The sequence below is a fragment of the Rattus norvegicus genome, chromosome 6 (genome assembly GCF_036323735.1).
Source record: "Rattus norvegicus strain BN/NHsdMcwi chromosome 6, GRCr8, whole genome shotgun sequence".
NCBI lineage: Eukaryota > Metazoa > Chordata > Mammalia > Rodentia > Muridae > Rattus > Rattus norvegicus.
In genome coordinates this window covers 31,164,769-31,188,632 of record NC_086024.1, presented here as the reverse complement: position 1 = coordinate 31,188,632, position 23,864 = coordinate 31,164,769, and the positions used below count along the sequence as shown (strand labels likewise).

Genomic DNA, 23,864 nt, shown 5'->3' with positions numbered 1-23,864 from the left:
AGACTCTGCCTTACTACAGGGACTTCGTTTTTTCTGGGTGAGCAAGCAGTTCTGGCTAATCACTTTGGAAATCTGTGGCTGCCTGGCAATGCCACCACAGCAAGGACATCACCACCACCACTAACGTTACCGCATCCTACTGACACCGGTCACCCACAGCCTGCTTGCTCACGCTGAGGCCAGCACGGAGGATTGTCATTGGCAGTGGATGGTGAATTGGAGTTTTCACAAACACTCCTGTCCGCTCCTAGGGTTTGGCTCCTAGCTGGAAGGGTAGGTGAAATGAGACCTACTGCCACTCCTCTTCAAACCAGCCTTCTTCTACTTGACTCACATAAACTGTACAACAGGATCTCTAACTCCAGAGAGCAGGCGGGGGGAATACATAGCAACTGGGCAAGATGGCAAGGCTAGTTTTTTTTTTATTTTAAGGTTGTTAGTGGCCCCCTGAAGGGAGAGGAGAAAAAGAAAGAAAATTCACAGTGGCAGGCAGGGCAATCTGGAGGGGAAATGGGTTAGTTTCTGCCAAGGCTAGGGCCTGCAAGTGATGCAAAGACACAGAAGCAAGCTCTTACCTTCCACTGGCAGACCCTTGTGGACATTCCCTTCAAGTCTGCCCATGTGCAGGCCCCAGGACCCTGGAGAGCAAATTGCTCCTTGTATTGCTTCTGGCGTTTCCTTTTACCATCTTGACTTGCATCGGTATTTCTGCTAGCCACCAGGGTCATGTTCTAGGTCCATGGCTCTCAGGAACAGAAGTGGATTGCTCCGCGTCACAGGGAGGTGTTGGTGACATTCGTCCTTCTGTTCTCCCATTTAACTTTGTCTTCAGTTATTTCTACTAGAATGTCTGTCTATCTGTCTGTCTCTGCCCCTGTCTCTCTCTCCCAGTATGCTCAGACAGAAATAGCCCTTCTTCCCTCCAGACCCACCCTTTCCAACCTCCTCACATGAGTTCAAGCTCTGGAATTTTCTGTGGTGTTCCCTTCTCTCTCCTGTCACCTCTCAGGCATAGCCTTTCCTTTCCGTGGTCACCACCACCAATCAGCACAACTCCTCTCCATCACTTTACAGTGTAGAATCTGGAAGAGAAGCAGACTCCCAGTTGTAGTTATGGGATGTGCTCAGAGTTACAAGATTCGGAAAGTAGGACTTTAGTCCTCATAACCTCACTGTCTTTCTGACTCCAAACCTTGCAACCCAACAGTCCTATCAGTCATGGAGAGACCCTCTCTCAGTGGCCCCTAATCTACCCCTCTGACAACTAATAGCTAACAGATGCTGAGCGTAGTAATTAATATCAGCAACACTCACAGGGCTGAGGCAGGAGGATTCCCACAAGTTCCAGACCAGCCTGGGCCACATACATAGCAAGATCTTGTCTCAAACATAAAAATAAAAAAGAACCAACATATATTAAGCCTTGGGCATAGTCCGGAATGTTTTTTTTTTTTTTTTGGTTCTTTTTTTCGGAGCTGGGGACCGAACCCAGGGCCTTGCGCTTCCTAGGTAAGCGCTCTACCACTGAGCTAAATCCCCAGCCCCCGGAATGTTTTAATTGTATTAATCAACACACACATAAGCTGGAAGATGTTATATTAGCCCTGTGGTTTGAGAAAAAAAAAAGGCAGACCACATTCCCTGAGCCTGAAATCTCTGCCCTTCCATGTGTCTGTCCAGTACTCCTCCTCTCCTCCCTCACACTGTTCACACACTCTGCCTCTTTGAGCAGCCTTTCCTACTACCCCCAGCTGTCTCTTCCCTCTTCTTAGCCAGAGTACACATCATCCCTTTGTCCGGCCCTCTTGGCAGTTGTCTGTCCTGTCTTTGTGGTTCTGTGTTGGGGGCCCTGTTCCATTCCTTAATTGACAGTGACAGACTTTTAGACTTGCCTTTGCAGCTCCAGCTCACCAGTGCCTGGCACACAGCAACATCTTGTAGCCTTTGTCTGCCTGGTGTAGCCTTCAGCTTTCCTGTTGTCACATCCCTGGGAGACAGGGTCCAGAACACAGGAGAACACGAAGGCAAGAGCAGCAGGCAAACCAATTACTTCCCATTGTGGGCCTCTACAAGGAGGCAGGGGACCCAGTGATGTGTAGCAGCCAAGCTACACACACTTACATTCATGCGTGTGCACATACACACACATACACACACTTGCACACACACTCACAAATGCGCACACGCAGGCCTGCAGACTAGAGAGCGACTTAGCCTGACCTCCATCATCACCTTACTCATCTGTCCTGGTTAGAGCCTAATCTTCACCAGTGACAGCCAGGAATAAGATTCCGTCCTCTCTTGTCTCCTCCATTGTCTAAGGAAAGCCTCTTTGTCAGACTCCTTCCTCTTCTCTCACACTGGTGGATTTCCTATTTGTCTCCATGGAGTTTTCTTTCCTTTGCCTCCCTGACCTCTGGAGTCACTAGAGTTATTTAGAGTCTCATCTCCACCATTGATTGACTTGATGTGTTACCTTGGACAAATTAATTACTTTCTCACTGTGGACCTCTAATGGGAGGCAGTGGGACCCAACACACACACACACACACACACACACACACACACACACACACTGTCTGTACAGTCACACACACACACACTATTGTCTGTACAGTCACACACACATACTATTATCTGTACAGTCACACACACACACACACACACTGTCTGTACAGTCACACACACACACACACTGTCTGTACAGTCACACACACACACACACTATTGTCTGTACAGTCACCCCACACACATACTATTATCTGTACAGTCACACACACATACTATTATCTGTACAGTCACACACACATACTATTATCTGTACAGTCACACACACACACACACTGTCTGTACAGTCACACACACACACTGTACAGTCACACACACATACTATTATCTGTACAGTCACACACACACACTATTGTCTGTACAGTCACCCCCCCACACATACTATTGTCTGTACAGTCACCCCCCCACACATACTATTATCTGTACAGTCACACACACACACTATTGTCTGTACAGTCACACACACACACTATTGTCTGTACAGTCACCCCCCATACATACTATTATCTGTACAGTCACACACACACACACACACACTGTCTGTACAGTCACACACACACTATTGTCTGTACAGTCTCACACACACACACACACACTGTCTGTACAGTCACACACACATACTATTATCTGTACAGCCACACACACACACACTATTGTCTGTACAGTCACACACACACACACACACTGTCTGTACAGTCACACACACATACTATTATCTGTACAGTCACACACACACACACACACACGTCTGTACAGTCACACACACACGTCTGTACAGTCACACACACACGTCTGTACAGTCACACACACACACGTCTGTACAGTCACACAATCATCTGTACAGACACACACACACACACAGTCTGTACAGTCACACACAGTCATCTGTACAGATACACACACTATCAACGTACAGTTACACACACACACACTATCATCATACAGTCACACACACACACGTCTGTACAGTCACACAATCATCTGTACAGACACACACACACACAGTCTGTACAGTCACACACAGTCATCTGTATAGATACACACACTATCGACGTACAGTTACACACACACACACACTATCATCATACCATCACACACACGTCTGTACAGTCACAATCATCTGTACAGACACACACACACACACAGTCTATACAGTCACACATAGTCATCTGTACAGATACACACACTATCATCGTACAGTTACACACACACACACTATCATCATACAGTCACACACACACGTCTGTACAGTCACACAATCATCTGTACAGACAGACAGACACACACACAGTCTGTACAGTCACACACAGTCATCTGTACAGATACACACACTGTCATCGTACAGTTACACACACACACACTATCATCATACAGTCACACACACGTCTGTACAGTCACACACACACACACAGTCTGTACAGTCACACACAGTCATCTGTACAGATACACACACTATCATCGTACAGTTACACACACACACACACTATCATCATACAGTCACACACACGACTGTACAGTCACACAATCATCTGTACAGACACACACACACACAGTCTGTACAGTCACACACAGTCATCTGTACAGATACACACACTATCAACGTACAGTTACACACACACACACTATCATCATACAGTCACACACACACGTCTGTACAGTCACACACACACAGTCTGTACAGTCACACACAGTCATCTGTACAGATACACACACTATCATCGTACAGTTACACACACACACACACTATCATCATACAGTCACAGACACACGTCTGTACAGTCACACACACACAGTCTGTACAGCCACACACAGTCATCTGTACAGATACACACACTATCATCGTACAGTTACACACACACACACTATCATCATACAGTCACACACACACGTCTGTACAGTCACACACACACACAAGTCTGTACAGTCACACACACACACAATCATCACCATACAGTCACACATACACACGTCTGTACAGTCACACACATACACACATCTGTACAGTCACACACGCACACACACACACACACACACACACAGCTGTACAGTCCTGCCTTCCTCCTCCTCAGGGCTCCCTCTCTCTTCATCTTCTCCCAAGTAGTCCCGCTCTGACCAACCCAGGGGATCTGGATCTCTCTGGCTGGTTTCTGGTCCTAGCCACCAGCTCTGGGCCTCCTATCCAGATTTGGCCCAGGCTCCATGTGGCCTGTCTGAGAGGCTGGCCTCAAGCCCGGCAGCAACTCCACATTTCTCTGTTTTTCCTCCCCCCCCCCTCTTTCCCGGAGTTAACAAGAAGCAGATGTGGCTCACGATGGTTGGAGAGGTGGGGGAGGAAGGGGGAGGCTGGACCGCCAGCCAGACAGGGGGAAGGGAGGGGAGAGAAGGGAGGGAGGGAGAAGGCTGGCCCGCACCATAGTCACTCTTGTGCCTCTCAACAGCCACAGGGGCAAAGCTCTGTCATCTTTAGGATCCAGTCACCAGGGAACAAAACAGGGAGACCAGAAGAGGGCCAGCTGGAGCCAGGGGGTGGAGGCTCAGGAAGCAGTTTCTGAAAGGGGCAGGGACCAGGCACAGGAGGCCAGGGGCCCGGAGAACAGACTCCCCTCAGAAGTGCAGAAGAGGAGAGCGGAAGGAACTGAGGGAGGGACAGACAGGAGCCTGAGGAGGAAAGAGGAGGGGGAAAGAGGGGTCAGGCCCAGCAGCCAAGGAGGAGGCGTGCAGCTGGGGGCTGCAGGCAGGAAGCTAGGGACAGAGCTGGCTCAGCGTGCTGTCCCCTGAAGCAGCGGCATCCCCTGGAAGCACGGGTACAGGCATCATTGGTCAGACCAAGATGTGTCTCTAAGGGTAGCAAGGAACACCTCACCATGGCCCCCAGAATCCTCTGGAGCTGCTATCTCTGCTGTCTGCTGACCATTGCCACAGAAGCTGCCAGCTACCCTCCTCGGGGCTACAGCCTGTACACAGGGGGCAGTGGGGCCCTCAGTCCTGGGGGACCCCAGGCCCAGAACTCACCCCGGCCTGCCAGCCGCCACAGGTAAGAGTCTGTGTCCCAGCCAGGGCTGGAAGCTATGGTTGGGAAAGTCTTTAGAAGGTGGGCAACGGGCTTAATGCAATGAGAAGGGCAGCATGGAGGCCCATCCATCAATGTGCCGCCCATATGAACCTCCCAGTGGAACTTTTTCCAGGCTTTGGTGGCCTAAGGGCCATCAGCTCTGACCTCTTCCCTCTTCCCTCTTCCCTCTTTCCTATGGAGGTCTGCAGTTCGGTGCCCAGGGAAACTACACCAAGGGCCATGGACCCTCCTTCCTGCCAGCTGCCAGCTGTGTGCCAGCCAGCTCTGGATCAGGCAGACCTTTTGTCCTTCTCTAGGGCTTCCCTGGCCCCGTCCGCTAGTGTATAATTCTGACACTCCTCCTGCTCTGTTCCCTCTGGCATCGCAGCAGCCCATAGCCTAGAAGCCAGTGTGAATGGGGCCAAGAGGGCAGCACCACAAGCCCCAAGGGGACAGAGCCCATCAGTAGCTCATTCTTTGCTTAAGCATAGGCCGGACATTTGCCTGCCCCGCTCTTCTCCTGGAGGGTTGGGTGGGAGCACCGTGTGCAGAAGATCATCTACAGGAACCCAGCTGGTCGGCTTACACAGCTGGGGTTTGAGATAGGCCCAAAAAAGTACACAAGAGACCGTGGATTCTAGGGTGCTCTGGGACCCCACAGTCAGGAGGACTGACGTCTCTGTGTGTTTGTATCCTTATGTCTTCCCTGTCTTGAAAAGTCTTTATCTGCTATAGTGACATAAGAAAGTGTGTGTGTGTGTGTGTGTGTGTGTGAGAGAGAGAGAGGGGGGGGGGAATGGTGCTGCCCCTGCAAAAACCCTACCTTTCAGTGGGTCCTCAAGGCCCCCTTCATCTTTTGACCCTCCTTCAGCCTCTGGGCCCACTGGGGCTTGTGTCTTTGGTCCCTTGGCCCAGGTAGGGTTGTGCCTACAGGAACTGGTGTGCCTACGTGGTGACTCGGACAGTGAGCTGCGTCCTTGAGGATGGAGTGGAGACCTTTGTCAAGCCAGACTATCAACCCTGTGGCTGGGGCCAGCCCCAGTGTCCTCGAAGTATCATGTGAGCCCCCAACTTTAAAGGATTGGGTACTCAGTGGGATCTGGGCAAGGGGAGGCAGCTGGTGGTCATTTAGGGGGTCTGTACAAAGGAGGGAGCAGGGGAAAGGATAAGACTTCAGTCAGAACCGTTTTGAGAGGATAGTGGAGCTTGGTTGGTGAGCTGCCCCAGGCATTCTTTCCCTGTCTCCAGCCTTCAGGTCTTCTGCTGACACAGGTCAGCCTCAAAGAGATTAGCTCAGGGTTCCAGCACAGAGAAAGGGGAGAAAGAGCCAGGATCTAACCCAGGGCTAAAAAGCCGATAGCTGGAAAAAAAAAAAAAAAAAAAGCTGATAGCTGTTGAATGACCAGGGCCACATAGTGGCCAGAGAGGTAGATCTAGCCTGAAGCACAAGGTGACAGGAGAGAATACGAAACCTTCCTTTCCTTTGCCTAGGTAGAAACCTTCCTTTCCTTTGCCTAGGTACCGCAGCTTCCTTCGCCCTCGCTACCGGGTGGCCTACAAGACGGTGACAGACATGGAGTGGAGGTGCTGTCAGGGGTATGGGGGCGATGACTGCGGAGAGGGTCCTGCTTCTGTTCTGGGCCCTGCACCCTCCACACCACTTCCCCGGCCCAGGCCTGCGCGTCCCAACCTGTCTGGCTCCAGTGCCGGCAGCCACCTCAGTGGACTAGGAGGAGAAGGTGAGTCTGCATGTTGCCCGGGATGGGGAAATCCTGAGTGGAAAATGTGGGGCTCCGCTGTGGAGGGTGGGAAACCCCTGAGCTCTAAACTAGGGGGAAGGTGGACCGAACGGAGATAATGACATCCCTGAGACTTCGCATGTTTGTGTGCTTGTGTGATTTGAGTGTGTTTGACGGGAGGGGCAGGGGGGAGAGAGCAGGAGTTGGGAGAGACTGATTCAAAGACCTGAAAACTTAAGAACTGAGTAAGAAGGCATAGAGACAATTTGTTCACATACTCCCTCTTGTGGCCAAGGTCCTTCCTACTCGGGAACTGCTGTGGGAGAAGCGGGGGTAATTCCCTTGAGAAGCTCTAGCTGTCCGCAGGGAAGAGAGTTAAGACTACAAATCCTAGCATGCATTGCACCTGACTACAGGTCCCAAACCTCTCCCTGGCCCCTGGAGACTGTAGGTCCCAGAATGCAATCGTCTCCGTTGCGTTTTCTTTTCTCCTGTGTGTCTGTGTTAGGCTAGGCACACCGGATGCGGGGTCTTTTCCTGCCAAAGAGATAACTAAACTATAATTATGGAAACAGGAACTTCTGGTTGACTGGCTAGCCAGCCAGCACCCCAGCAGGCTTGCTGCAAGAGCCTCTTGTTTGCCCCTCTGGTGGTTTAGGGAAGGGCCCAGTCATTGCAAATGGTATGTGAAGTACTTTCCCACATTACCATTTTGAACTGGTCAACAACCCTAAAAGGGAGGACACTTGGTGCCATTCGCATTTCCCAGATAAGGAAACGGTTTCCAAGAAGTCAAGAGGTCCTGGGGACAAGGGGAAAAGATTTGACTTGGGTGGCCGGATGATCTGAATTTGAACTTTGACATGGCCACTTCTTAGACGTATTCTCTGGAACTACTTGCCTAATTCCCCTAATTTCTCTGATTCTCTGTTTCCTGTGCCATCAAATGGCAAAAGTATATGCCCGATAGAAAACGTTTTAAGAGCTGTGGTTCAAATAGGGCCCAAGGATATTCAGTAAATAGTGTTTCCTTCCTTCCTTTTGTTTTTCTCCCCTCTCACCCGAATCATCCAAAGGGGAGACATCTGACCCTTGACTCTTGCTGGAGTTGGGGTAAGCGGGTGCTGGGCCATAGATCCCGAGCTTTGAGATCCAGACCCTCAGTCATCTGCCTTTCTCTCTCTTCAGGCCCTGGTGAGACAGAGAAGGTGCAGCAGCTAGAGCAGCAGGTAAAGAGTCTGACCAAAGAGCTGCAAGGCCTTCGAGGTGTCCTTCAGGGAATGAATGGGCGCCTGGCAGAAGATGTACAGAGGGCTGTGGAGGCGGCCTTTAATGGGAGGCAGCAGCCAGCAGATGCAGCTGCCCGCCCAGGTGTGCACGAAACCCTCAATGAGATCCAGCAGCAGCTGCAGCTCCTGGACAACCGTGTCTCCACCCATGACCAGGAACTGGGCCACCTTAACAACCATCATAATGGAGGCCCTGGTGGAAGCGGCAGGGCCTCAGCCCCTGTCCCTGTTCCTTCTGGCCCCAGCGAGGAACTGTTAAGGCAGCTGGAACGGCAGCTGCAGGAGTCTTGCTCAGTGTGCCTGGCAGGGCTGGATGGCTTCCGCCAGCAGCAACAAGAGGATAGGGAGCGGCTGCGAACCCTGGAGAAGCTGATGTCCTCTATGGAGGAGCGGCAGCAGCAGCTTATGGGACCTGCCATGGCCAGAAGACCCCCTCAGGAATGCTGCCCCCCGGAGCTGGGTCGGAGAGTGTCAGAGCTGGAACGGAGGCTGGATGTGGTGGCTGGCTCGGTGACAGTGCTAAGCGGACGTAGAGGTTCTGAGCTCGGAGGAGCAGCAGGGCAGGGGGGCCATCCCCCGGGGTACACCAGCTTGGCCTCCCGCCTTTCTCACCTGGAGGACCGCTTCAACTCTACCCTAGGTCCCTCAGAGGAACAAGAGAAGAACTGGCCTGGAGGACCAGGGAGGCTGGGCCAGTGGTTGCCTGCTGCTCCTGGACAGCTGGAAAAGCTGGAGGTGCTACTAGCCAATGTGAGCAGGGAGCTGGGTGGCCGCCTAGATCTATTGGAAGAGCAGGTGGCAGGGGCTGTTAGGGCTTGTGGTCAGATCTGTTCCGAGGGGCCTGGGGAACAGGACTCTCGGGTCAGTGAGATCCTCAGTGCCTTGGAGCGCAGGGTGCTGGACAGCGAGGGCCAGTTAAGGCTGGTGGGTTCAGGCTTACACAAAGCAGAAACGGCAGGGGAGGCCCAGCAGGCCATGTTGGAGGGACTGCAAGGGATTCTGGGCCGGCTTCAGGAGCGCATGGACACACAGGAAGAGACAGCAGCAGAACTCTCACTGCGCCTCAATCTTACCGCAGCCCAGCTAAGCCAACTGGAGGGTCTGCTGCAAGCCCGTGGGGACGAGGGCTGTGGTGCCTGTGGTGGTGTCCAGGAGGAGCTAGGCCGTCTTCGGGATGGTGTGGAACGTTGCTCCTGCCCATTGTTACCTCCACGGGGCCCTGGAGCTGGCCCAGGGGTTGGGGGCCCAAGCCGTGGGCCTCTGGACGGTTTCAGTGTGTTTGGGGGCGGCTCGGGCTCAGCCCTCCAGGCCCTTCAAGGAGAACTCTCTGAGGTTATTCTCACCTTCAGCTCCCTTAATGACTCACTGCATGAGCTCCAGACCACTGTGGAGGGCCAGGGCGCTGATCTGGCTGACCTGGGGGCCACCAAGGACAGCATCATCTCTGAGATCAACAGGCTACAGCAGGAGGCCACAGAGCACATTACAGAGATCGAGGAGCGTTTCCGAGGCCTGGAGGAAGGCCAGGCCCAGGCGGGCCAATGCCCTAGCTTAGAGGGGCGACTAGGCCGCCTTGAGGGAGTTTGTGAACGACTGGACACTGTGGCAGGGGGACTACAAGGCCTCCGTGAAGGCCTTTCCAGACACGTGGCCGGGCTCTGGGCTGCAGTAAGGGAAAGCAACAGTACCAGTCTGACGCAGGCCGCACTGCTGGAGAAGCTGCTGGGGGGCCAGGCAGGCCTGGGCAGGCGGCTTGGTGCCCTCAACAGTTCCCTGCTGCTCCTAGAAGACCGTCTGCAGCAACTTAGCCTAAAGGACTTCACTGGTGAGGACAGAAGGCATTGGGAGGCAGGGTAGGGGTCCTTTTTCAAGCCCTTTCTTGTTCCTTGCCTTGCAGCCAGCAAGGAGGACTGGTGTTACCCGCCTCTCTTTGCTCTGCCTCAGTCATAGCCCCTACTGTCCCTCGGGGAGGTTAAAGTATGTCTGCAGAGAAACTGCTCTGGTGTACCTCCCTGCCCTCCCTCGGGTTGCTTTAGACAGGCCTTTGGGTGGAACTGAGATATGGCTCGTGCTGGAATGTGGCTGTCAGTCAGTTACCTTGCCTCAGCCCTAAGGACCCCAAGTCTCTGTCAATCTTCACCCATCTCCCTACCTGTGGTGCCACCATCTGTCCTGTCTGTTGGAAAGCATCACCTTCATCTCAGTTTTGATTTTCTTACCATAGGACCTTCAGGCAAGGCTGGGCCCCCTGGGCCTCCTGGGCTACAAGGGCCTCCAGGCCCTGCAGGACCTCCAGGACCTCCTGGCAAAGATGGACAAAGGGGGGCCATTGGACCACCAGGTATGTTGGATGAGACACCACTATCCTGACAGCCCTGGCATAATATTCCAGGGAAGGGGAAAGGGAAGGGGAAGGAAAGGGAGATCCCCATGTCTAACAGTGAAAAGAGAAGAAAGTGACTATAGCTACTGGGCATCTTGGTCTCCCTGCCATATTGCAGATTAATGTGTGGCCTACAAGGGCTCCCTGGCGTATGAAAGCTCCAGGGTGAGTCTGTGGCCTAGCAACTGCACAGACTGGAGCCCACTTAGGCTTCTCTTGACATCACATTCCTGCCTGCAGACACACCTAACACCCAGAGCACTGCAGGGTAGCAGACGTTCACTGAGGGGCGTAGTGAGAGATGCCCTACTCACTGTTGCCCCTTCTCTTCCCACAGGTCCTCAAGGTGAACAGGGTAAGTCATTAGACTCTGGAGGGGAAGTGAGCTTGGGCCTGGAGGAGAATGGTCCTCAGGCAGCCTGGGCAGCAGGGATGGGGACTGGGGTTTATGAACATCCATCCTAACACACTATGTCTGTTCAGGAGTGGAGGGAGCACCAGCAGCCCCCGTGCCTAGGGTGGCATTTTCAGCTGCCCTGAGTTTGCCTCGGTCAGAACCCGGCACAGTCCCCTTCGACAGAGTCTTGCTCAACGATGGAGGCTACTATGACCCAGAGACAGGTAACCTAGAGGGCCGGCAGGTGGCGCAGTTGAGGTAATTGGGCGAGGCTGAGCCGTGTGTGCTAATGTCTCCTGCGTGCCTCTGCAGACAGGTACAGCTTTTTTATCTGTAGTTAGAAAGACCTGTATTCTCTCCCTGCACTCACACCGCAGTTGGACAAGGAGAGAGTGGGGTGGGAAGGAGACTTTCACACCACACAGATCTTTATTTGGACCGACTCCTATACACGCCTGCAGCAGCTGCTGGAGATGCAACAGAGGATCCCCTACAGTGTGCAGTCTAGTGGAATAGCAGGGAAAGGACCAGCGGGCCACCCCACAGCCAGGAGTGCTGTACCCACTGTCCAAGAGACCTTCCTTGTCCCAACCACCGTCTCCCTTCCTGACTGTCATCCTTGTCCCCAGGTGTATTCACTGCGCCACTGGCTGGGCGCTACTTGCTGAGCGCTGTACTTACAGGGCACCGGCACGAGAAAGTGGAGGCAGTACTGTCCCGCTCCAACCTGGGCGTGGCCCGCATAGACTCGGGAGGCTATGAACCCGAGGGACTGGAGAATAAACCTGTGGCCGAAAGTCAGCCTAGCCCGGGCGCTCTGGGAGTCTTCAGCCTCATCCTGCCACTGCAGGTCGGAGACACTGTCTGCATCGACCTGGTCATGGGGCAGCTGGCACACTCAGAGGAGCCGCTTACCATCTTCAGCGGAGCCCTGCTTTACGAGGACACAGACCTTGAACAGGTGTAGACAGGGTGGGCCGGACCACCAAACTTATCTACACCGGTCGCAGAGCCACCCGAGTGGCGGCTCCCCACCAAGGCTGGGGGCAAGTCGGGACCACGCCCCACTGCGGTTCAGGCATCCAGATCGGCTCCTCAGCGCGTGTGACTGCGTGGTCTCTGGGACTTAGGCGTCTTTTCTTGACTTTTGGTCTCACTACCGTCCCCATCAGAGCCCTCTCCAGGGCCTAGGCTGCGGAAGAGGAACCGACCTTCCAGGGCTCTCCCCAGCCCACACCACCGTACTAAACTATTCAGGAATAAAGACACTTTTTTTCTACAAAACATAGCTATTCTGCTCTAGTACATGTCCGGGGCTTGTTAAGGGACAGGACAGGAGGAGACAGAGTCCTACCGGGGGCGAACCTTGGCTGGTGGTCCTACGGTGCGCTCCTGCTAAGTGCGCCTGCGGACTCAGGGTCACGGCCGCCGGTCCCCCAGTGACCGCTAGGTGGCGCTGGGCCAGAACCACCGCGAAGGCTGGCAGCGTTCCCTGTCATGTGACACAGCTAATCTGGCGGGGGCGGGGCTTCCGCAGGGTGGGCCAAATCGCGGGCGGAGGTAGAGTAGCGAGTGCTTTGGTGCTCCGCCAGCAAAGGAGAGGTTTCTGTTGCCAGACTGAGCTAGTTCGGGAGGTCCAGGGTCTGCAGAGCACTGGGCGCAGAGGGAAGGAAAAGGCGATGCACCATTAGTGCGCTTCCGCTTTGACAGCTGAGGCAGAAAAGTGAGAGGGTCTGCCATTGGCCGGACTAGGTAACCAAACCCTCGCAACAGCAGAAAGCACCCTGCGGGAGGAGCTCCGCAGGCAGAGGAGGAGCCAGGGTAGCCCCTGAGAAGTTGGGACACGGTCCTGCGGTAGATAAGAGACAGAGTCTAGCAGGAATCCCCTCCGCTTGCGGGTAGGAAGCTTGGGGAGCAGCCTCATGGAAGAGAAGCAGATCCTGTGCGTGGGGCTGGTGGTGCTGGACATCATCAATGTGGTGGACAAATACCCAGAGGAAGACACGGATCGCAGGTAGGGGCGCCCAGGCCCCTCGGAGATCCCAGGGCTGCTGTGGCCCTGTCTTTTTGCCTGTCACTGCTAATCGGCTGCTAAACCAGGGATAGCCCTCTCTCTCGCCAAGCAGTGAGGCATGAGTACAGCCTGGAAAGCAGGTGTTCCCTGCCCGGAAGCCTAGGGGCACTCTGTGAGAATGAAGACATGAGACTGGAGACCTTTAAAAGCAAGACCCAGGGGGGTTGTTTTGTTTTGACGGGGTCTAGCTATGTAGCCCAAGCTGACCTAAACTTTAGCATCCAGAATTAATAAGAGTGCAGCCGTATGCCTGAATCAAGATCCAGGCTTTGACTAGTACTGTTGTTAGCTGGTTCCTATTTCAATATGCCGGTCATCAGAATCCTCAGTTTACAGAATGGGCTGAAATACTTTTTCCTCTCCGGAGGGGCACACACCTGATAAGGTGCCGGGCAAATTTTCTTCAGTTCTCCTGTCCCCCCAACTCTTAGCCTATGCACTTCTTATTTACCACTTACTGATAAAATAAAACATGAGGTAGCTAACAGTGAGTGGTGTGTTAAGTTAAATCACTCACATTTAAAAGCCCGGGGTTCAAGCCTTGCTTAGCTCAAGGGTTGGCGGGCTGTGTGAGCAAAGCTGGAGGCTCTCTGGGTTAGACAGGAAAGAGCTTGGCTCAGGAGCCACAGCGAGCTTTTTCCTGGAACTAAGTGCCAAAGGAGTCTTTACAAAGATGGGTAAACATCTTCGTGGATGTTCTCAGAACATTCTGGTGGAAGTTAAAGTGTCCTTTAATGGTTCTTATCTTTACTCTAGATAAGGGCTATTACAGTGTGCTGCCATGCAGTGAAGGTGTTGCGGTAGAGTGGAACATTGTCTTTCTCTTGGGATGATCTAATGCCCTGAACAATGAACATTGTATCTTGGGTATTAGTTGAAAGGAAGTTCAAGGTTGACCCCTGGAGAGACACTAGAGCGCTACCAGCATTGAACTTAGGGAGGTGGGGAGGCTGGGTGCTCTTTGGGCTTTGGATCCCCCAGAGAGCTGTCACAGGCTCCCTGGGAACTGAACTGTGAAAGTACCAATCAGATCCTTTCCTTAGATGAGGAATCTGCAGAAAATTTGGAGGAGCTGAGCAGTGTTTACCACATATGTAGCAGGTGTCAGAGCACGTTATAGCTCATGTGTGTCCCCAAGTTTAGCGAGTGGCTATAGCTCTCCGGTCATTACTCATTCTGTGTCTGTTGCTGCCCATCTTTTGGAGTTTGCCCTTTGCTTTCAGTTGATCTGTTTGCCAGAGGTGAGAGCCCTTGCCAGGAGTACAGGGACAGTGTTGCAGGAGCACAGAGTATTTAGTTGTATAGACCTAATCCACTTACCAAGGTAGGGCCACACTTGCAACCTGGTGTGTGTGTGTGTGTGTGTGTGTGTGTGTGTGTGTGTGTGTGTGTAGGAATAGGCTCTCTCCTAAAAGATTGGTTTATTTTATTATTTTTATATGTGTGAGTGTGTGTACCACATGCAATCCCAGTGCCCAAAGAGGTTAGAAGATGACATTAGATCCCCTAGAACTAGAGTTACAGGTAGTTGTGAGCCACAGTGTGGGTGCTAGAACTTGAACCTGGGTCCTTTGCAAGAGCGACAAGTTCTCTTAACTACTGAGCCATCTCTCTCTCCCCCACTTAAATGACTTATTTTTATTTTACATGCATTGGTGTTTTGCCTGCATGCATGTCTGTGTGCATCACCTGGAGCAGGAGTCACAGACAGGCGTGATCTGCCATGTGGGTGCTGGGATGATTTATTTAGACTTATATTTATTTATTTATTTATTTATTTATTTATTTATTTATTTTTTTGGTTCTTTTTTTCGGAGCTGGGGACCGAACCCAGGGCCTTGTGCTTCCTAGGTAAGCGCTCTACCACTGAGCTAAATCCCCAGCCCCTTATATTTATTTTATGTCTGAGTGTTTCCTCTGCACATGTATGTATTTACACCACTGTGTGCCTGGAGTTGAGGACATTGGGTTCCCTGAACTGGGATTATAGATGGTTGTGAGCCACTGTGTGGGTGCTGGGAATCGAACCCCGGTCCTCTGAAAGAATAACTAGTGCTCTTAACCACTTCTCTAGCCCTGGGCTTTTTCTTATTTGGGGAAAACATGCATATTTCATGCTCCAAGCTCTCCAAAAAATTGTACTTGAACCAGAATACATGTAGTACCACATTCTGCTAGACTGAAGACCCCATTCCTTTGAGCTTGTTTATTTGAAAGACGACAAGAAGGACACTTTATCTTCCTGCTGACAGAGTCGGTTCCATTTGGAAGGTGGAGCCCCTTCCCTCCTGACCTCAGGGTACATGCACCTCCTGCTGCAGACCTGGGTTTCTGTTTAGCACCCATGTTTCTGGATTCATTTGAGTTTCTCAGAAGAGCAAGACTGTGTAGGACCTAGTCCTTCCTGACATCGCAGGTGCGTCTGACCCAGGGACTCTCAGAACTTGGGGTTTGTAGTCAGATGACCTGGTTCGGTTCCATGCTGAGGAGAGCCTTCCAGAAGAAAGTCCTCATGCTGAGTGCTTCTTCCCAGCTTGAAGATTCAGCATGACTCTGAAGGGCTTTACTGTGAAATCTACTGCGACTGAGGAAGAGATAACCCAGAGTTAGGAGATGAGGCGGCTGCAGCAGGCAGTTTCCTAGTTCTCTAAAAACAGGTGGATGTGGCTATGCCTTTCAATACAGCCTGAGAGGTGAGAGCAGACCCCGCCCTCGTTCCAGCTCCTTCCCGTGGCAGAGCCTCAGCAGCTCCATCTGGAAAATGAGCTGAGACTTAGATGCACCCTGACTCTTGCACTCTGTGGACTCCTGCACAGGGGGCTGAGGTTGGTTCTGCTCCCCACGGGGACCAGCCAGCTGAGGCTGCAGAGACTTGCCCGTGTGCTTTACAGGTGCCTATCCCAGAGATGGCAGCGTGGAGGCAACGCGTCCAACTCCTGCACTGTGCTTTCCTTGCTCGGAGCCCGCTGTGCCTTCATGGGCTCGCTGGCCCATGGCCATGTTGCCGAGTAAGTTAGGAGGGAGTACCTGGTAGAGGGATAGAGCACCTTGTCTGCAGAGTATAGGGAGAGCTGCCTGAACCCTGGGCGGGCTGGATGGAGGAATGGTTGGTGGGTGGTGGCCCACAGGGGAGTCTCAGATCCTTCAGGGGTGGTCCACCTGCTGTTCAGATACTAACATGACTCCTGTAAGGTTCCATTTCTACAGCTTGCTGCAGAGTCCGCTTAGGCTCCCCACCACCCACTTTCTTCCTTGCTTCCTGTAGACTCTGCCTTTGCTCTTCTCATGTACCTTATCCTGGCTGTGTTTGAGGTAAAAGGCAGGGAGGAACATGCTGTGCCCTTCTCTGCTTAAGGGGCATCCAGTATCCATGGTTACAGGATGAAGGCCCTCATTGAGGATTAGGGCCACTGCTCCTGTCTTCATTGTAAGTACTAAGAGTACACTCCTTGGGACATCCTGAGGTCACATATTAACACTGGGTCCCAAACCCATTTGCTCTGGAGGCTGAGTTCCACAAGTGACCCACGCGCCTTCTCCATGCCAACCACTGCAAAGACCCAAGAGCCCTTTGACTCCTGGCACTGTCAGCTCAGCACACTTATCAGGAGGTGTGGCCTACACTTTGCCCACTGCAGGCCCTGGAGTGCTTTGCCAGGTTGCTGGACTCTAAAACATGGCCCTTTGAACCCTAGTCTGAGGGGCTGTTGCCAGCCAAATTCCCAGTCTTGGAGAACTGGAGCAAAACTAACAGAGCAAGAGACCTGGTCCCCGAGATGGGACAGTCATTCCTTCCTAGGTGGAAGCAGGACCCTGGTTCTCGTTTCGGATGGTGGACTCTCCTTTATAGAGTAGTCATATTGGTGGGTGAGCCATTGAGAATTCTCTTGGGGTTGGGGATTTAGCTCAGTGGTAGAGCGCTTGCCTAGCAAGCGCAAGGCCCTGGGTTCGGTCCCCAGCTCCAAAAAAAAAAAAAAAAAAAAAAAAAAAAAAAAAAGAGAATTCTCTTGTGCATTAAGCCAACATTATTATGCTAGGCACTGTGAGTGCAAAAAGACAGTTAGCAAACCAAACCATACCTCTAATGCTTTGGGGGGAGGCTTTAAGGGACCCTTGAGTTGTCAGGTCAAGAGATGATATACCGTGTGGCTGCTAACAATTCTGTTGAGCTGAGGAGCTGCTTACTGAAAGGAAGGTCTGCTCATAGTGAGGATGGCTGGGCTGCTGGGCACAGTGGCTAGCTCTGGGGTTTCCTGGCAGGAGTGGAACCAGCCTCCTTGCTGTCCCTCTGGGCTAATCTTGAAATGATGTTCCTAGGCTCATTCTAAGTACAGGACCTCGTGTGACATTGTCTGGGGTCAGGCCCATATTTAGGGACCTTCCACAACTGCATCAACCCATTGCCCATAGTGGTTAGTCCAACTTTTAGACAATGGTAACACACAGGTCCTCTAAGGTGACACTGCTTCCTGGCTGGTCAGATTAGAGGTACCAAGGCAAGATTGGAAGGAGACCCCAGAAAGCCATGAGGGTGAACATGCAGAGAGCAGCTGGGAGGAGTCCAAAGTATCACCTTGGTGATTAATTATTAATGCTGCCCGAGTCTTGCAAGAACTAAGCCACAGTACCCATACACATTAAGTTCAAATGGGATTCAGGCCATTGGCTGACTCTAAAGCCTCAACTCTACCCTTAAGTGGGGGGGGGGGGGGCAAAGCTCCCCAGTGTGAATTGGACTGAGACTGACCTGGAATGTTCAATCCTGCTTCCCTGATGTATAGGCTCCACCCCTAGCCCTATGCCATCCCAGCGTGCCTCTCTTGTCCCCTGCTACCTCCTGTGACAAGGCTGAGATTGCCAGTTCCCTCCTAGTTCCCTCTGCTCACCTTTCAGGGTCCCTGGTGGCCCTACTATCTCTCTGCTAGTCCCCCAAACTCTTTCCAAACTGCTCTTCTGGGTTACTCTGACCTGGCAGTTTTGTCCTGGATGACCTCCGCCGCCATTCTGTGGACTTACGATATGCGGTCCTTCAGACTGAGGGCTCCATTCCCACCTCTACAGTCATCGTCAACGAGGCCAGCGGCAGCCGCACCATCCTGCACGCCTACAGGTTTGTACGCCTGTCTGCGCTTTGCCAGCTGCTGCCGCGGCCGTCACTACATTCTCAGGACAGGACCAGGACCCGTCTTCTCTGAGGCCCACGTGCTCCAGTGCACCCTTCCCACTCCTGGAGGAGATCTATCTAGGCTGTGTAGCTCTAACCTGTGTCTCCTTGCCCTCTTCCTGGCTTGGGTCCCTTCCCCAAAGCTTCCTGGTGGCCGACTTCAGGCGGAGGGGTGTGGATGTGTCTCAAGTGGCCTGGCAGAGCCAGGGAGATACCCCTTGCTCCTGCTGCATCGTCAACAACTCCAATGGCTCCCGTACCATTATTCTCTACGACACGTAAGGGCCCCTTGGCCTTGCCCTCTCACAACCCACCAATCAGTGCCCTCTCTCCTCACTGGGCAAACCAACTGATCTCCACCCATGGCTTCTCTACACCAGAAATTGCCCCCATGCCAAACTGTTCAGTAATTTCTGAATTGTCTTCAATTAGGGGAGAAGTGAGGTGGGAAGGGGTCAGCTCTGCCCTGCTTGGTAATTTGCCCTTGACTAGCACAAGGGTGGGCAGGCAGGCCGGCCTGTAAAAACTGTAATTTATGGTATGATTGTTTCATAATTAGTCAATCAGCACCTTGGGTCTGGGTGTACGGAGATGGGGGACAATCCACAGAAAGCCTCGATGGGCTAAGGGACCCACTGGGACTTCTACGGTCAGTTCCAGAGTTTCGAGCCTGCAGCATGGCACCAAAGAGCTGAGGTTTGGGCCCCTGCAAAGGGAACTGTATAATTCAAAAGCACATATCTCAAAAGTGAGTGGGCATTCACATACTAGAGGTGACTTTCAGATTAGGCAATCTTTGTTGTCTGTCTATTAAGCAAGCGGTGATTGGCAGCAACTCCAATGAAGGACATGCACATGGTACCTCAGGTAGGGAGAGGAGGGGCGAGGAGAAAGGTTTATTGCCTTCTGGCCTGGACCGGTCCAGGCATATTCACATGCATACTCCAACCGCAGAAGGCCCAGGAGACTAAGGACTTTTAGCCCTGTGTGCCGATGGAAAAGGAGCCCCAGAAAGGCCACGCCACTAGTGGGGATGGAAGGCACTCTGCTGCCCTATAGAGAGGACGCATGCTGTGTGGCCAAGGCCAATGCTTTTCTGGGTCTTCACACCTAGACCAGCCAAACAGAAACACTTCCTCAGAGTGACAATTTTGACCTTAGGGATGAAGTGGGGAGCCCGACACACCACCTCGGCTTTCCGCTTCGTAGTTCTCCGGGCCATTGCATGCTGGGAGCTGTGTGCTCCCAGCGAGGGGCCTTCTGGGAAGTGTAGTCTCACACATTCCTAGCGCATTCTGGAGGATGTGGTTTCCAAGGAATATGGGATGGCCTCTTGTCACATTTTATAATTGTGCTTATCCTTAGATAGCGTTTACACAGACACACACCACTACCACACCACCACCAACAACAAAAAAGGACACTTAAACAAAGTGGGACAGGGCTCATCTCACCCCAGGGCTCAGAGCCCTGTGATTCCCAGCTTCCTGCCTTGCTGCTGGTATCGGTACTGGGTCCAGGGTCCCCGGCCGTCAGAGATCCTGGCCCTGGCTGATCTCCTTTTATTCCTTCCGGTCCTGTGATGTAGGAACCTGCCAGATGTGTCTGCTAAGGACTTTGAGAAGGTCGATCTGACCCGGTTCAAGTGGATCCACATTGAGGCAAGCCCCTCTGCATGGTCAATTTCTTCCATAAATTTCTTTGAACCATGAAATAGGATAGGGATACCAAATAGCCCTCCCCCATCCCTCTCCACTCTTTATGTTTTCCTGTGAGGAAACTGAGGCCCAGAAAGATGGCGAGGCATACAGTCACAAGCAGCGCTGGGCAGAAGACCTCATTTTTTTTTTTAATTTACTTATTTTATGTATGCGTGTACACTGTAGCTGTCTTCGGAGGGCATCAGATCTCGGTACAGATGGTTGTGAGCCACCATGTGGTTGCTGGGATTTGAACTCAGGACCTCAGGAAGAGCAGTCTAGTGCTCTTAACCGCTGAGCCATCTCACCAACCCCAGAAGACCCTATTTTTGTGTTAAGCTACCATCGCTTTCACTGGCTTCTTTTATTTCTCAGGAAACAGGACGGGGAGGGCCTGAGGGGAATTAGAACTTCCTTTCCAAGGGAGAGGTTTTGGGATTAAGAGGAGATAGGATTTGGAGAAGTCCAGGCTTCCAACCCTTGTCTCGTCATTTGACTTACTGTTGGGCTTCAGGTTGTCTCCCTTTCCTAGCTCCAACTCCTCCTCACTTTCCCGTCTCACCTCTTCCCTCTCCCCTCTTCCTTCTCTCAGTGTTTTGGTGTTTGCTTGCTTGCTTGTTTGTTTGACATAGGGTCTGACTATATAGATCAGGTTGACCTTGAACCCACAGAAATCTGACTGACTCAGTCTCCCAAGTTCTGGGATTGAGAGTGTGCCACCACACACAACCTTTTGCTTTTTTGCTTCTTTTTCTGCCCACCACCTTTCTGGTGTTTTACTATGTAGCCCAGGTTAGCCCAGAATCCACAATCTTCCTGCTTCGGCCTCTCGAGTGCTGTGTTCCTGGGCATGTATGCCCAGCATCTTTTATTCTTCAGTCTCATTTGGGAAATGAAAAATTTGGCTGATAAGGTCTCCAAGGTCCATGGCAGCCCTAGAATTACATAGCGGCAATGGGGCTCCAGCCCAGCTTCCTCCAACCCCTCTCCCTGATCACCCAGAGGTTCATCAGGGAGGAAGGAGTGAACTCTTTATCAGCTGGGTTCTGAGCTGCCCTGTCCTGCCCCAGGGCCGGAATGCATCGGAACAGGTAAAGATGCTACAGCGGATAGAACAGTACAATGCCACGCAGCCTCTGCAGCAGAAGGTCCGGGTGTCCGTGGAGATAGAGAAGCCCCGAGAGGAACTCTTCCAGCTGTTCGGCTATGGAGAGGTGGTAAGTGTCCTGCAGCTTCCCCTGCCTATCTTTAGCTAACTGGGCTCCTAGTCCTGCCTACCAGCCTCCGTGGGACAACTTGGCAGCTCCCAGAAGACCACAGCTGGGTTGCAGAGGCTGGAGGTGGCCCAGAAGTAGACTTTTCCTGCTCAGGTAGATACACAGGAGTCCGGTGGGCAGGGCTCAGATAGCTAAGGGCATTTCCTTGCTTGTCCACCCCCTATTTTTCCCTCTGCAGAAATGACTCTGTTCTCTGAGTTAACAATTTTTCCCAAGTGGCATGTTGTGAGGGCCGGTAGCTATGAGAAGAGGGTGGGAAGGAGCCTCGTAGAAAGAAAATTTAGACAGGACGGGGTGCAAACAGTAGCACTGCTAAAGCTGGTTGGACCACTCTGTCCAGATGTGGTTTGTTGGCCTTGGTGCCCAATTAAAAAACATGGCAGGCTGACCGACATTCTACCCACCCCCCAGCCCCCCACCCCGAACTACTCGAGGGGCTCTATCTTGAGGCCACTCCCTGTAGGGAGAGCCTCATTTTGCAGATGAATGAACTCACTCTAGGGCTTGGCTGTGTGAGGAGCAGGTGAAATAAAGCTTTGTCTTGAGAGTCAGCCTGGTTTGATTTCACCCCAAGATGGCGCTCCAGGCTCTTTCTAGGTTTTGAATTCCCTCATGCTAGAATGAAAATACCAGGGCTAGGGCCAGAGGGATGGCTCAGGGGTTAAGAGCCTCGACTGCTCTTCCAGAGGTCCTGAGTTCAATTCCCAGCAACCACATGGTGACTCACAATCGCCGGTGATGGGATCCGATGCCCTCTTCTGGTGTGTCTGAAGACAGCTACAGTGTACTCACATACATGGAATAAATAAATCTAAAAAAAAAAAAAAAAAAAAAAAAAAGAAAATACCAGGGCTACCGGGTCATAGCTTCCAAGGCACAACTTAAGCAAACATAAAACTCGTACCTGTGGGACAGCAAGATGCCACGCTGGGGACTTATGTGACCGATTTAGAGGAGTTGTGCTATAACCCGGAGTAAACACCAGGTTGTTAGTAGTGAGTAGCAGTTAGAGGTGGCTGTCAGTCTGTCTTTCGCTGCCTACAGGTGTTTGTCAGCAAAGATGTGGCCAAGCACCTGGGGTTCCGGTCAGCAGGGGAGGCCCTGAAGGGCTTGTACAGTCGTGTGAAGAAAGGGTGAGTTGGGAAGCCAAGAAAGGGTCTGAGGGGCCCTGGAGGGTGAAGTGGACTAGCACCGATCTGAGTGAGTCTTACAGGGCTACGCTCATCTGTGCCTGGGCTGAGGAGGGAGCCGATGCCCTGGGCCCCGACGGCCAGCTGCTCCACTCAGATGCCTTCCCACCACCCCGAGTAGTAGACACTCTCGGGGCTGGAGACACCTTCAATGCCTCTGTCATCTTCAGCCTCTCCAAGGGTGAGTCCATCACCACGGGGTCGGGGCAGGGCTGGGCCCATCACCCTCCCGAACATGGAACATCAGGCTGAACCTGCCTGCTCTCTGTCCCTTCTCCAGGAAACAGCATGCAGGAGGCCCTGAGATTCGGGTGCCAGGTGGCTGGCAAGAAGTGTGGCTTGCAGGGGTTTGATGGCATTGTGTGAGAGATGAGCGGTGGGAGGTAGCAGCTCGACACCTCAGAGGCTGGCACCACTGCCTGCCATTGCCTTCTTCATTTCATCCAGCCTGGCGTCTGGCTGCCCAGTTCCCTGGGCCAGTGTAGGCTGTGGAACGGGTCTTTCTGTCTCTTCTCTGCAGACACCTGGAGCAAATAAATCTTCCCCTGAGCCAACTTTGTCTGTCTAAGTGGTTTTTTGTTTTTGTTTGTTTTTTCTTGGTTTTCTGTTCAAGATAGGGTCTGGTTGTGCAGCCTCAGGTTGGTCATGATCTTGAAATGTCCCTGTTTGGCCTGCCTGTGCTGGGATTGTTGGCCTGGCTCGTTTGTCCTTGGAGATCCTCACCCTGCTCTGGTGGAAACTCCCGAGGCCTTAACACTACAGACCCACATCTTTCCTACTCCTCCATTCTTCAGTTCAGCCCCACCCACCCAGCCCAGAGGAGCCTGTATACAGACTAAAGCAGCAGGCGTGCTCCCGCCTCCCATCAGCTGTCCTCCTCAGAGGAGTTTCATCCAGGTCGGGGAGGACAGCCTGAGAAAACAGCTCTGCAGACGGAGCCGTGTGGACTGTTGTGTTAGCCGTGGTGTTGGTCGGGGAGCCTGCTTTCTGGGTTTATGGGTTTTTGATCAAACTACCTTCCCATGGGTTTC

The 23,864-nt window shown here is 52.5% G+C and overlaps 2 protein-coding genes across 7 annotated transcripts; both read left to right on the top strand.

The window, feature by feature from the left end:
* The first annotated feature begins 4,975 nt into the window (after positions 1 to 4,975).
* Positions 4,976 to 12,714, top strand: Emilin1 (elastin microfibril interfacer 1). 3 transcript variants are annotated; one of them, NM_001399395.1, is made up of 8 exons: positions 4,976 to 5,602; positions 6,554 to 6,679; positions 7,139 to 7,359; positions 8,548 to 10,473; positions 10,873 to 10,989; positions 11,369 to 11,386; positions 11,515 to 11,652; positions 12,058 to 12,714. In NM_001399395.1, exons 1-8 carry the CDS (start codon positions 5,433 to 5,435, stop codon positions 12,393 to 12,395), a joined length of 3,054 nt encoding a protein of 1,017 aa, NP_001386324.1. In that variant the 5' UTR covers positions 4,976 to 5,432; the 3' UTR covers positions 12,396 to 12,714. The 3 variants fall into 3 exon arrangements, with proteins under 3 accessions (NP_001386324.1, NP_001100180.1, XP_063117701.1); NM_001106710.2 differs by having other exon boundaries at positions 7,112 to 7,359; XM_063261631.1 differs by lacking the exon at positions 4,976 to 5,602 and adding an exon at positions 5,838 to 6,305 and having other exon boundaries at positions 12,058 to 12,712.
* Positions 12,715 to 12,853: 139 nt separating this feature from the next.
* Khk (ketohexokinase) lies at positions 12,854 to 23,387 on the top strand. 4 transcript variants are annotated; one of them, XM_017594048.2, is made up of 9 exons: positions 12,854 to 13,442; positions 16,394 to 16,510; positions 18,478 to 18,612; positions 18,810 to 18,944; positions 20,255 to 20,327; positions 21,437 to 21,583; positions 22,688 to 22,776; positions 22,857 to 23,014; positions 23,114 to 23,387. In XM_017594048.2, the coding sequence occupies exons 1-9, from the start codon at positions 13,351 to 13,353 to the stop codon at positions 23,197 to 23,199; spliced, it is 1,032 nt and encodes a 343-aa protein (XP_017449537.1). In that variant the 5' UTR covers positions 12,854 to 13,350; the 3' UTR covers positions 23,200 to 23,387. The 4 variants fall into 4 exon arrangements, with proteins under 4 accessions (XP_017449537.1, XP_006239852.1, XP_017449536.1 ...); XM_006239790.4 differs by lacking the exon at positions 18,810 to 18,944; NM_031855.3 differs by lacking the exon at positions 18,478 to 18,612 and having other exon boundaries at positions 13,152 to 13,442.
* The last annotated feature ends 477 nt before the right edge of the window (positions 23,388 to 23,864 follow it).